At 43.9% G+C, this 13573-nt stretch overlaps 1 protein-coding gene across 1 annotated transcript in view; it reads right to left on the reverse strand.

Moving 5' to 3' along the window:
- map3k22 (mitogen-activated protein kinase kinase kinase 22) overlaps positions 1-13573 on the reverse strand; it is a 35742-nt gene that overhangs the window by 15812 nt on the left and 6357 nt on the right. The window contains exons 2-5 of the mRNA XM_071527578.1: positions 10668-10751; positions 9827-9871; positions 4283-4392; positions 2299-2336 (exon numbers count right to left, since the gene is read on the reverse strand). Coding sequence (XP_071383679.1) covers positions 2299-2336; positions 4283-4392; positions 9827-9871; positions 10668-10686 — 212 coding nt within the window. The 5' untranslated portion in view covers positions 10687-10751. The remainder of the gene's footprint in view (positions 1-2298; positions 2337-4282; positions 4393-9826; positions 9872-10667; positions 10752-13573) is intronic.

Raw genomic sequence — 13573 nt, forward strand, 5'->3', positions numbered from 1 at the left:
CGCTCTCACTGTCTGCTTTTGAAGAATCGGTGGCCTGCTATCTCTTCATAGTATCCCGATAAAAGGGCTTGTTTTTATCCCGATGTTTCCTCATCAGAGGCCAAGACTCTCCCTATCTTAATGACTGCTCATTGGTTCCCCCGTTTGAGGAGAGGATTCTGGGAAGGGGGAGGCCTGGAGATCAGAGGGCGAGCAGCAGCACGGCTAAATGCTCTCCGTCTCTGTTTATACGCAGCGATGATGTGTCTGATAAAAGGACTGGAGGGAGCTAGAGGGACGTGGAGGGGGGATGGAGGGAGGGGGAGGGGGGCATGAGGATGCTGCTCCAAATGATATGGCTTTCCTTCCTCTGCACAAGCATGCGGACACACACTCAGACACTGTACACACACACACACCACAAAAAGACACAGTGTAAAAGCAGGCTTTCACACATGCCCACACATTCTCTCTCTCTCTCTCTCACATACACACAAACACAATCACACTCATATACACACAGAAAAGGGTCTCTGGCCCTCTTCCTTCACTCTCTGGCAGGAGACCCTGAGGCAGGGCCAGGGGAAGAGAGAGACACAGCTCCTATTTCCTGCCCCAAACCTTCAACGCTTGCCAATGAAAAGAGAGCCCATCCAATTAGATTCCACTGTGGACTCTGCTGTGGACAGACAAGACGGCTATCCTGACTCAGGGACTCCTATCACCTTATGTGCTGTGGAGTTTGCTCAAAGATAAAATGTAATGCATACTGGTGGTGTATTCTGGATTATTTATGTGGGAAAATGGCAATAGCTTTGATATAGCAACATGTGAAAGTAATGCAAATGCTACAACACAACGTTATTATTTTTCCCCATGTGGTAACAAACTGAGGATATCCTGTTGATTTCCAAAACAAGGTCTAAACCAAAGTGAAAGTGGTCAGAGCTTGGACACGCACTTAACCACCTCTCATAACGTGGAGACAGCTAGCTAACAAAATGACAAGAGAAGAGAAAGGAAAGAGAGTGTGAAGAGACACAGGGAATGAAAAAAGTAAAAAAAAAATAAAAAAAAAGGGTTGCCTTTGAGATTTGTGAATGGCATCTTCCAGAACGAGCTCTTGTCTGTCTGTTCCAAGAGAGCAGTGCAGTGTGAGGCGAGCTCATAGTGGGAAGGGAGAGAAAGAGAGAGATCCTGAGACCGCAAAACAGAGGGAGGCAGGAACGGAGAGAGACAGGAACATGAAAAACTCGTCTCCTCCTCAGCAGTAGCCAATTAGGGCTGTGAAACAGAGGAGAAGCCCAGTGTGAAACCGTATTCTGCAGGAGAAGCATGTCGTTTCTCTTCTCTTTCTCACTCCGATGAGCCTGTGGCTTTCTAATCACAGCTTCACTCAACCAAACCAATGCCTCTTCTCTGTTCTATATTCTGATGAATCAAGGCGATTATTCTAGTGAGTTCTGGTCAGTTTCGCTCTGATGTTTTCCACTGTAGGGAACGCTCTGTGTTTGTCATTTTCTCCCAAGGAGAAGTTGTTTGCAGTTCAGTCAGTGCCTCTCTGTGTGTTTTCCAATGAGGGACTCATGGGGACAAAGTCTGTCTGTGAACTTGGACCTCTCCCAGGATGCTTTGCTAAAAGCCTGACAAGGACCTGAGAGACTCCGTCACACACAGCAGCCATACATGGAAGGATGATGCTGCAATCCCAGTGCAGACACACTGAAGTGCACCACCAAATAAAGTCTCTCCCGTTCAAACGCTCTGTTCTTGTTATTTATACGGGGCTCTTCAGCTTCAAAGTGCTCCGACGTGGTAAACAGATTGTAAGGCACCTTGGTGAAAAAAGGCTCGTAAGACTGACTCCAGACAGAGTTACTGTAACTATGTGCATGCTCTGCCTCTTGAGTAACTGTGGCTGAAGCTGGTTGTGGGACAGAGGACAGACTGTGTTGGGTCAGGATGTGAAGGATAGAGCAAGAGCAAGAGAGCAGATACATGGAGCATTAATATGGGGCGTGCCTGGGAGAGTTGAAACGGATCTGAAACACTTGGCGCACTCTCTCTCTCTTCGCTCATTCTCTCATTGGCTCGCTCTCTTTCCCCCTCTCTAACAGCCCATCTGAGTCTGAAACACAAGGCCTCGGCTAAATGTCAAAGCAGGAATTTTCCCTCTCTTTATGGCACTCTGGCATGTTACTGTGATTTCCCCTAGACACAAAATCCCAAGCATGGCAAAACATAACAGAAAAGATCCGAACTGAGGAGTCAAGGCTTGGAAAGAGGAGCAGAAAAAACAATAAGAAGGTTCCAACATACCGTTTCTCTCTCTCATGCTCCAGCTTGACTCTTAAATCCTGTTGAGAGGAAAAATAACAACAGAAAAGAGTTATGGCAGTGGAAAGTTCAACTGTTTCATGGGATTTGGATTGCTGAATAAATTGAAATGATAAGCTGTATAAGTAATATAAATGTCACAATAGCATTATTAATGATATAGTTGTGCACTCTGTGACAATAAAGGTGCTATATTCAATCTCTTTATTGTCTCATGTATTTCTTAGAGCCTCTTGTAGTTGGCTTTCCAAAGCAAAGACAACATGATCCTGCAACCTGACTCTGACAACCTGACAGCATGAGAGAGTCAAAGATTTCTATTTATACAGTCATTGCCGAAGGTGTCAGGAATCCAGAGGAGCCTGCATGTCTGCATGAGGTCATGGTGATAGACTAACACTAATGTCAATAAGGGCTGTTGGTAAAAACTAGGGGTTTACCCCGTGAGAGAGGACGGCACCACTCTGAGCGGAAACTCTCTTCGCTCTCCCCTGCTTGTTTATGTCTCATCATAAACATTGTTGCTTTAAGAGGATTTGGCAATTATCATTCCACAGACATGAGGGAACAAATGCACAAGGAAACGACTTCTAAAGGAGCCACAAGGTGATTGAGAAGAATTAAATCCTGTATACACAGAGGTTTACAGTGTAAAAAATCCATTATAATCCAATAAATCTTTGGGAAAAAATTGCTGCCTGAAATTCATCGGTCAAGGTTTCAAAACTGCAGATGCGTCCATCCACAAAAACACATACATGTGTTTGCTACATATATATGCTACATATATGCTACATATACTGTATATTATAGGCAAAGGACCTAAGATGACTCATAATTTAAGCAGTAATCCATAATGCTCTTTACCTTCATGCTAGTAATAATTTTATAAACGTAGGTGTCCTCAAAATATGTGATCAAATTGACAGACTACGTCTCCTTCATAATTTAGACCAGATTTTACATTGTTAGCATAACCGGGTCAGTGATCAGGGCTTTTGCCATGCTAGACCAAAGGCTGCTATTTGCTTTGTGTGTGTGTGTGTGTGTGTGTGTGTGTGTGTGTGTGTGTGTGTGCCAGCAGCAAGCAACTTGGGTAACTACTGTACATACAAACCACCAATTTATCAAAGTGTCAGCTCTGCTTTCTCGAGCGGCGTTTGTGTTTCCACACCCATGCATGCTAGTGAATGAAGCACACCCTCACATTAGCTTCTGTAAGATGTTTTTGAGCTAGATGTGGCCTCAAATTTATAAAGCCGCTCTCAGTTGTATCTTCTTCAAAACGGCAGTACAACCTAACCTTCATCTGTCATTGTCAGCCAGCAGCTGTCAGGACAGCAGAGAGGCAAAAGGGAAGTGAGGCTGAGGTATTGTATGTGATAAAGATTATAGATTCAAGCAGAGGCTGCAATATCGTGAACACTGTGAAGCCTCTAGTGCGTGTGATTAACAAACTGTAGTGGACTAGCATGTGTCAGAGGTGGGGACTCAAGTGACATGACTTGAACTTGGGTCAGACTCGAGTCACAATTTGAACTGCTTGAGACTTGACTTGATGCATGAAGAGAAGACTTGTGTCTTGACTTGACTTGGGTTTTGGTGACTTGGGACTTGACTGACAGGGGGTTCTTATGTTTGTGTAAATGATTTAGATTGAAAGTTAGGAGATTTGTTCCACCAGATGACTGAAATTAAATTCTGTTTTCTGAATTTGTATGGAGTGATTGAATTTATTGAAGTTGTAACTGATGATGCTCTTACCAAGTTTTTATCCTATTAAAACCATATTGCATTGAAAAGTCCTAGATATTTTGTTTTCTTTACAATATTAAATTGGACTATTGGACTGGACTATTGATTTGTTATGACTTGACTTGACATGGTAATCTACGTTTATACTTGCAACTTGACTTGAGACTTGTGCCTCAAGACCTGAGACACCTCTGGCATGTGTGCTGCGTACCTGTTTGTAGAGCAAGGTTCTGTGCTTGGGCTTGTGGCTGTTGTGCTGGGTGTAGCAGCGGCCCAGAGCTGCCAGGTCCTTCATGATGGAGTTAAGAGCCTCCTCGTCATCTGGGGAAAGGAGGACAGACAAACACAAGTGTTACATGTGTCACATCTGATTAAGTTGTTTTGCATGAATCAAACAGGAAACTTTGAATTGTGTGATGACCAAGAGTTTTATGAAATAACTTTACATAGTGACAACTACCGATGTGACTATCCACAGGCATGAAGAGTGTCAGGACGACTGAAGATGGCCCATTTGAGAAAAACATCCAGAAAAGTCCAGTTTGTTAGTCAGACATGTGGCCTTTGCGGTTTGCGTTGGCAGCGGTGTTTTAGCTCAAGTGGGCAATGATGTGAAACCTGGCTGGCTACTTCCCGTTCTGATGCTATCTGGAGTTTCCACTATGGAAATAATCCAGCGGTTTCTCTCTGACATAATCACCATCATAACTCTTTCATCTCCATCAAAAAAAGGAGATAAAAATATTGATAATATATTACTCTTCCCCCGCTGCAGAGCCTAGCTAGGGGACACCAGTATGAGGCGATTTTTTGTCTTCCCTGATATCGACCTCCATTCCTGTGGGATGTATACGACGAGGAATTCTGACGCTGTGGTTAAACCTTGCAATGCTGACAGCCCTCAATACTGTACGCTGCATACAAAAGCTATGAAAGATCGAGGGTGTTTAATAATGCAAAACATGTGTCTATGAGTGTGTGTGTCGCAGGGGGCAATGTGTGTACAAGCATGCAGCCTGCAGCTCGGTCATTAAGCGCTTCAAAGGGAATGGTAGAAACTATTTAACTTTATATCAACAGAGAGATTCCGACAACACAGCTCTTCAGTCGAAATTTGCTCTTCCAGAATCAGACAAGGATTGATCTTTTCTTTTCCTTTGCCAAACTCAGACAGATTCTGAATCAAAGTTAGCACGGCTGGGATGTAGCCTTTGTGACTAAGTGTGAGCAGAGCCTACTGACTTTGATGGGGAAATCGGCGGCTAAACACGAGCCAGTCATGTGCGTTTAAAATGCATAATTTTCTCCATGGGAAAAAAAAAAGAAAGTCAGACTTTAAAGTAATCATTAAGCCTTTACAATTCATTCAGCAAACCGGCGAATGCAAGAGTGAAGCTTAGCAACTAGACAGTTCTCCATTTCTCTCACTCACTCTCTTCACACTCTCTAGCACAAACACACACACACACTCACGTGTAAGAGGGGCAATCATGCAGATGAGGATGTCACGCATTACCATATCAAGAGACTTTAATAGAACCAATTATCTGAGTGCGGTGATTACAATATAAAGAAGAGGTCGTTGACCTCAGCTCAGGCAGGAGCCCTGGGTGCCTTCATTAACACTCTGTTCACCAGGGAGCAGGCCAGGTGTGCGCTGTGCTACACAAACAGCACCTGCAGGAAAGACCGCATTCTTTAGAGTAGAAGGGATCTCTGTCTGTGAAAGACCACTGGGAATGTCATTCACATAGCAAGAGAGGGTACCGTATTGTGAACGTGTGTGCATGTGCATGTGTGTGTGTGTGTGTGTGTTAGTAGCAGCGGGAGCAGATGGGGTCTGAGATGCCATTTGATCTTGTTCCCACTGTATGGCTCTCATAGCCAGCTGTTCACCGACAGTAGGCCAGTCAGTTGGGTTCACCCAGGGTTCATGGTGCCCACACACACTCAGCAGGTAGCACTCGTTTACACACACACACACATACATATACACACACAGACCACGCCTGTACCTAATGACATTCCCAATTAAAGGAAAATTCCACCCTCAGATGCTGTTATATGGCATCAATTTGTGATGTGAACCTGCCTCATCTACTTCTAGTTCAGTTAGTGATTTCCCAGAATGCCTTTCGATGACCCCCAGAGAACAGGCCTGAACTTGTTGCATTCAGCTGTGGGTTATAGGTGCAGGTGGAGACAGCAACAGCAATAGTGGAGAGTTTTTTCGAGTCAAGAAAAAGTGAGAGTTGTTCCGCTTACACAAACACACCATGTCTTGTGGCTGCATTGCGTTGTGGTCTACTGGGGCTACTCTTGGTGGAGAAATTGGTATCTCTTCCTCTTCTATGATGGATTTCTCCCTGTATGATTGTTGAACGTTGATTGACATTGATTCTGAGGGACTGACACCACAACCTCACATTTACTGTTGCTGTTTTAGATAGCTGAAAAATGTCCTGCTATCAAACTCCATTGTAGCTGCTATGAGATGTCATGTTGTCTATATTTGGCCAGTTATCCGCAGGAATAAGAAAAATACACCACCAAAGAAAAAATGGACCCATGAATGCAAGGTACATCGACAATAGCTGTTTTTGTGTTAGTGTTTTTGGGTGATTTTTTCCTTTAAATCCAGCATGAGCTGGCAGTTTCTCTGCCACGGTTTAACCCTTATCAACCTTCTAACCCGAAACTACTTGTGCTCTGCTTTGCTATGGAGACTTATTCATCACAGCTCTCTTGGCAACCACAGACTTTCACCTCTGGCACAGATAGCAACCTAACACACACTGAAGCCTAACCACAACAGCAGCCAACCTTATCAATGGCAGCCATTGACTGAATAAACAGGTGAATGACAGCCTTAGGAGCACAGTGACTTGTTTGACAATCTCACTGTAGCAGCAGGAGTGAAGTGAGGAGTGGCACCCTCCTTCTCCACGGACCGGCACACTCCCTCCATTTAAGAGAGGGCAGCTGAGCGAGGGAGAGCGATAACACAAGTCCAGCCACACCCTCCAAATCTCAGCCCATGAAGTCTCAGCCCACGCTGACAACAGGAGAGAGAAAACAGGAGAGAAAGAGAGAGAGAGAGAAATAATGGATGTTCTTGAAATTAATGACTCTAATAGCAGAAATCTGTTTACAGATTTGATGGTTTATTGTGTCTTAGTACCAATCCAATACTGAATGAGAATCAAGTATAATTCTATCAAATACAATGCCTCACTATGGTTATGCCTCATCAGCACATTCCTCTCTGTGGTATCTAGGTTTATTACCACTTGTGTGGGTTCTTTGACTGTGCGGAGAGGTAATGGAAAGACAGGCAAACAGGTATGGGGCCCTTCTGAGTTCCTCTATTCTTTCTCCCTCGCAGCGCTTAACAGATAAGACAGAAGGAATGATAAAGACGAGGATGAAATCACAGTAATGTAAACAACCACACAGGCAGTGAAAGCATATCTGCCTAGGTAAAACCGCACAGCATTCCTTATCGCACAGCGGTTACGGATTTGATACAGCCGCTCACACCGGCAGGTTTATTAAAGCCCAGAAGGAGAAAACACTGGAAATTCCCCTTTGGGACAGGCAGTGAAAGCCCGCTGGTTACAAGTGAGGTGAATGACTAACTGCTTGACCAGGCCTGTCCACTCCGTACAGGAAGGAACTGAGTCACTGTCTCTGTTCTGACCAGGGAGCTGAGCTAACTGCTTTATTCCACATCAGAAAATTAATGGCTTTTTGATTGAATCAGTCAAAGATGGAGGGAGGGGAGGAGTGGCTTTCTCCACAGCCTCTCTGTGTGACCACACCAAGGATTCTAAACTAGGATTTTCACTGTGGGATGAGCATATTGATAGAAATCAACATTGTACTGTACAGTATATGGTGAGAGAGAGATGTTTTTTTTCTTTTAGAGACAGGATTTTAATTGAGAGGAATGATAACTTCATTGGGACGACAGTAAAATATGACAGTAACGTAATGTGCTGGGTCATTCTAAAGCTGACGAAGAAATGAAGGAATCTCATAATCAAACCTAACAACAACAATCACAAACAACAGTCTCTGTCTTTATCACTCATTATCTTTGTCTCTCACTCTCTCTCTCTCTCTCTCTCTCTCTCTCTCTGGTGACAAGGGTTGCTTCACTCCCACGTCTTCAGACTCCACAGGCTCAGAGCGCCTGGACCCTGTGCACTTGCAGTCAAGGATACAAAACAAACAACAGGGGCCTGTGGTGTGTGTGTGTGTGTGTGTGTGTGTGTGTGTGTGTGTGTGTGTGTGTGTGTGTTTCTGATGCATGTGCTGCATGTATAAGAAGAGAAAGGCAAGAATGGGTGGGGGGGCAGTGAGTGTGTGAGAACTGCGTGGTGTACTGAGCCGGCTGTGACGTATGCCTGTAAATGAAGGTATTACATCACTCTGCCTGAGCCGCGGCTGCTGCCAGGTCCAGGCCAGCCAAGGCTAAAACCACCAGCACAGTGGAAACCGACCAGCCAACACACCAACCACACAGCACTGCCACAAGCTGTGAAGGAACAGCCTTACAAACCAAACCCAAACTCAGCTCAGGAACTTCATGTCAACATGAAATAGCATGGCTGATTTTTTTTCTTCTTTTTGGTATGGGCATTCCTCCGCGAGATGTCGGAGGTTCATTTCCTCCGATTCGCGCCTTTGGTCAAGTGTGACTGGCATAAGAAAAGGGGAGTTCCAGGAAGCTAAGCAGAGCTAGCTTCAGTATACAATGGAGTCTGATTGCTGAGCATTGCATCATCACTCTGCATCTTTTTCTCAGGCGTCGGCTGCCGCTGCGAAAGTGGCAGCGGAGGAGATGAGGTCAGGAACTAGCATTCAAGTTAGCGGCTAACATGCGCTGAGAATTTAATGGAGACTGAGAGTGATTATACTGTAGCTAGAACTAATACTCAAGAAACCACAAGAGCTAAAACAGTGGGGAGCTAAAGTTAGAGTTTCTGAAGCTACAAGCGCTCGTGCTGTCTAAAGGGTAGCACCAGCTTTAAGAGGCTACAGTGCTGCAGAGTGCTAGCTAACAAAGTGTGTGTAGTGAGCAGTGAGGCAGTGTGTGTGTGTGTGTGAGGCAGGCTGCCTTGCTCAGAGGCCTCGTGAATGAAGACATTGAGGGGATTTCCTGGTGCTGAGAGACACATCATGGCAAAGGCATCCGGCTGGATTAGCAGCTGGAGCCAAACGTGGCCTCACTGCAGCAGCAGGCTGAGCTCACCGCCACGGCTCTGACGCACAACACACACACACACTCACACACACACACACACACACACACACACATGCACATATCAGTGAGCGTGTAAGCAAAGCATAGGTTCCAAAGTACACACACCTTGCCATTCCATTCAGTGAAACTATGCTACAGCTAATTTAGCACCTAATGGGTGTAATGTTTACCCCAGAATCCCAGAAGTTAATCTTTCACTTGGAAGAATGGCGCTGATGTAATCAAGGGTATCGTGGGTGTGACGATAGTTGCGCAATAAATGTTTGTACAAGGTCTATGCTGCAGGGCTTTCCACTGGAGAATATCGGCAAACATTTCTTCAATTCAATATCTGAAGGCATTCCTCGTCTCTCTCTCTGCCTGCTTTGATTACCACTGGATTGTAATGTAATGCAAATGTGATGCGCTCTTATAGAAGGCCTTGTGTGTACAGCAGGGTTAGCGTTAGTCAACACTGTTCACTCATCAGGGACGAACAGGACCCACCTTGTGAGTTCCTATGCTGTCCGGGTCCATTTTGGAGACCGTCATCTGTGAAGAGACACGTGACACCTGTTACCTGTAGATCACACTGGAAGGAACTCGCCAATAAACATGATGTAGGTATGATGCATGGTACATTGTGTTTGGCTTTGAATGGAAACAATGGCCAAAAGATATTGATCCGATATTTTAAGCACTGTTTACGGAGGTCAGTGCAAGAGCAACAGGTTGAGACTGACAGCTCCTCTATGCCTAAGGTCCTGTGTACGTGCAAGTGCAACATGGGAAACAGTCTATTGTTTGAAAGGTATCACGGTCTGTATTGTATGAAAGAAGTGTATATGCATTTGTGTGTGTGTGTGTGTGTGTGTGTGTGTGTGTGTGTGTGTGTGGTGTGTGTGGGTGAATGGGTTTGCACAGATGTGTAAGTGCATATGTGCATTCACAGGCCTGGTATGTGTGAATATAAATAGATCTATATTGTAATCACCCCAGTGTTTATGTTTTGAATGTTGGAAGCAGATTTGTGAGCCTTTCTACGTGCAAAACCAAGTTGCAGTATGTCACTACAAAAGAATGGGGGCAAAAACAAAGGTATCAAAAAAAGACCAAAACAACAAGTGTGTACAAAAGGAGCCATCTGGAGACGATAGAGCTGTTAACAGCGCTCTCACACTTTTCCTTTCTCGTACATGCGTTATTTTTTTCACTCGTAAGCTGTGCCTGAGCACTGTTCCTGCTAGAGGAAGTGAGAGAGGTGTGTGTGCTTTCGAGTAAGCATGCACGTGTCAGTATGCATGTGTATGTCTATGGTGCAAGGACCCTGTCTTCTCATGCTGCTTACCCATGTTTACTGTCATCATCAGGAAGTGGCCCTGTTGAACTCGAGCACAGAGCTCAACTTCTCCGGCCCGGTAAAGACTTCACCCTGAAAACACAACAACACAGTTTCAACATCCATGTACTGAGCCATTTTCCTTAAGCATTGTGCATTTCTGTGATTGCTCAAAAACGGAGTGACACAACAGGACACAGGTGGCAGTTTCAACACAAAGCCTTTTCCCCCATCAGCACTACCACTTCTGTGTTCAACAGGGTGTTGAGACTAATAGCGGCATCACAGCCCAGTGCTGCAGTTGATGGTTGTAACTCCATCTCACTACATTGCAGGGCCAAATTCTGAAAGTACCCAGCTGTCTCTCTATTACAATTCTGGGAAACGCAAACCAGCGGCAGTGGAGGAATTCCACTGTGTTCGGTGATGGAGAAACCTCGCGCCCTTGAGATACAGCATGCGGTGCTGAGGCAGGCGTGGGTGTCTGTCTGACTGCCAGCCTCAGGTAAAGACCACAAGCACTTCAAAGACAAAGACTGAGGTTTCTTTATGCATTAACGTGGTGAGCGCTAAGGAGAAAAGCTGTTGTCACAACCCAAACTGGAGCAATCCAGAAGAGAGTCTTTTACTTCTGGCACACGAAAGGAGGACTGACAGCAGTTTTTTGTTCCACTGATGATAGTAGGCTCTGCCTCGCACGACAAGTGAAAGACAGAAGGGAAAATAGAATAGATTCTTTTGCAGAGTAAAACAATTCCCAAAAGTCTCTCTCACACTGTTTATGCATGCATCTCTAAACTATCAATTCACACTACTGGCCATTGAGAAAATATCAGCACCTCTTAAGGGTGATGGTCACACACTGTAATAGTTATCTTACTGATCTTCTTTCTTTTTGTTTTCTTTGAATAGAGGATTAGAAAAAGGGGAACAGAAACTAGGAACACAACTGCAATATGAGGTAGTATAAAAATTGGTGTGCTGGTTAGAGGCTTGCATGCTACCAAAGCAGTTTCAAGCCACTGGACCATCTAAGGCTACTCTTATTGACACAGGGGAGCTGCAGGTTTTAGAAAGCCAAAACGAAGACTTTTTAAGACCTTTTTAACACTACCTGGAATTGAATGTACGAAAGAAAAATAAATAAAGCAACCAAAATATAGTAACACTGCTGGCAAAACCAGCCTATTTACACCTGATTATAGCTAATGAAAGTTCTGAAACTATAAACGGGCAGTATAAGAAAAACAACAGGAAATTAACTGTTCAGGGACATGAAGTCCAATTGTGTTTATTCAAGCAGATACAATGAAATAACATGTTTTGCATATTGCACCACTAACCCTGTTCTGCATTAATGCACACATGATGCAGCTCAAAGAAAACTGTCATGCATGGTGACCTCTCTAGACCTCTCTAATATCTATATCTCTGGGACATTTTAATACAGATATTTTAAGATTTTGTAATTTTTTTTTTATTTTAAGTTTTCATTTTTATGGATATTTTATGGAGTTTATGGATTTATCTGTGGATCTATTGATTTTTATGGATACCATGGATACCCTGTGACCTTCAATAATGCTTCACAATCTTTAAAAAGTACTGTGGAGATATCAGAGGGGCAATAGGTTATGACTGAATGACCTGAGAACAAACTGCTACTGACTGCTTGCTGCACCACACACACACACACACACACACACACACACACACACACACACACACACCCACACACCCACACACCCACACACCCACACACAGAGGCTGCAGAGTCAGACTCTTAAAGTGTGTTTCAGCTCGGCAAATCTTCCAATGTTAGGGCCATGCAAATATGGTTAAAATGAAAGTCCTGATTATTTTCTTATATTTTATAATCATAATCATTAGTCTAGAGGAACACTGTTTTATTGCACTTCACATTTTAGCCTATATCAGCATCCTGAAATCTTCAAATGTCTCAATTTTGCCAATACGCCAATATTCTATGAGTCAATAATTCACTATTAATTGTGCAGACCTATAGAAAGACAGTTCTGATAAAAGGGGAGTGTTAGTAATCATGTAGCACATCAGTTTCAAGTGGAGGTAAAGTGCCATTGGGCTATGAATTCATGCTAGGCTTGTGAAAAAACCTCCCACTTAAGAAACCAACCGGGAGAACAGTATGCTCAGCATCAAGTCGACAATGGAGTCCAGACACATAATTGGAATGTACTTCAATATAAATAGAAAAAATTGTTGTGCTGTATTAAGCAAGAAGTGAGGGGAAATATACTTCTAATGGTAGGTGCAGTTTCTGGGAGTCTGACCACTGCTGCATTCCAAGAAAAGGAGAGAAATATCAACACTAAATGCTTTAGAAAGATAAAATAAAGAGCCTCCGGAGAGATTAATGGCAACGCTTCCCCAGATATTTTCTCTATCTTTTCTCTTGAAGCATCATTTCGTTTTTGCTTGCTGTTTCCAGTGTGTGTGTGTGTGTGTGTGTGGTCTGATTGTGTTTTTAAAGCTTGCGCCACAATGTTTTTCTGGCCCAAACACATTATTCAGCACAGAGAAATGCTCCAGCCTGTCTACAGAAACACAAAGTTGCTGTAAGAGTTGCTGTAAGTGTCAGCCAAGAAGCTTTCATTAGAAGCAGCAAAGACCGCCACCAGAGCAGCGCAGCCTCTAGGGCACAGTCACAAGGTGCCAACAGATCACTGATATATAGAAACACACAGTATACTACTGCTGACAGCCCAATTCACTAGAGCTAAAGGACTGGAAACCTAAAACTTTATACCACAAATACACAGTTGGGGACAAAATGCTTCAAGTATGACCACTTTTTTGAGAACAGCATGCTCTAAATACCTGACTGAATGAGTTTAGTGTTGGTAAACTTAGAATAGGATAATAAGAACTACACA

Source organism: Centroberyx affinis, unplaced genomic scaffold (genome assembly GCF_046629955.1).
Source record: "Centroberyx affinis isolate AG114_WGS23_722 - 3 ecotype Tasmania unplaced genomic scaffold, CSIRO-AGI_Caff_v1 ptg001546l_1, whole genome shotgun sequence".
In the NCBI taxonomy this organism is placed as follows: Eukaryota; Metazoa; Chordata; class Actinopteri; order Beryciformes; family Berycidae; genus Centroberyx; species Centroberyx affinis.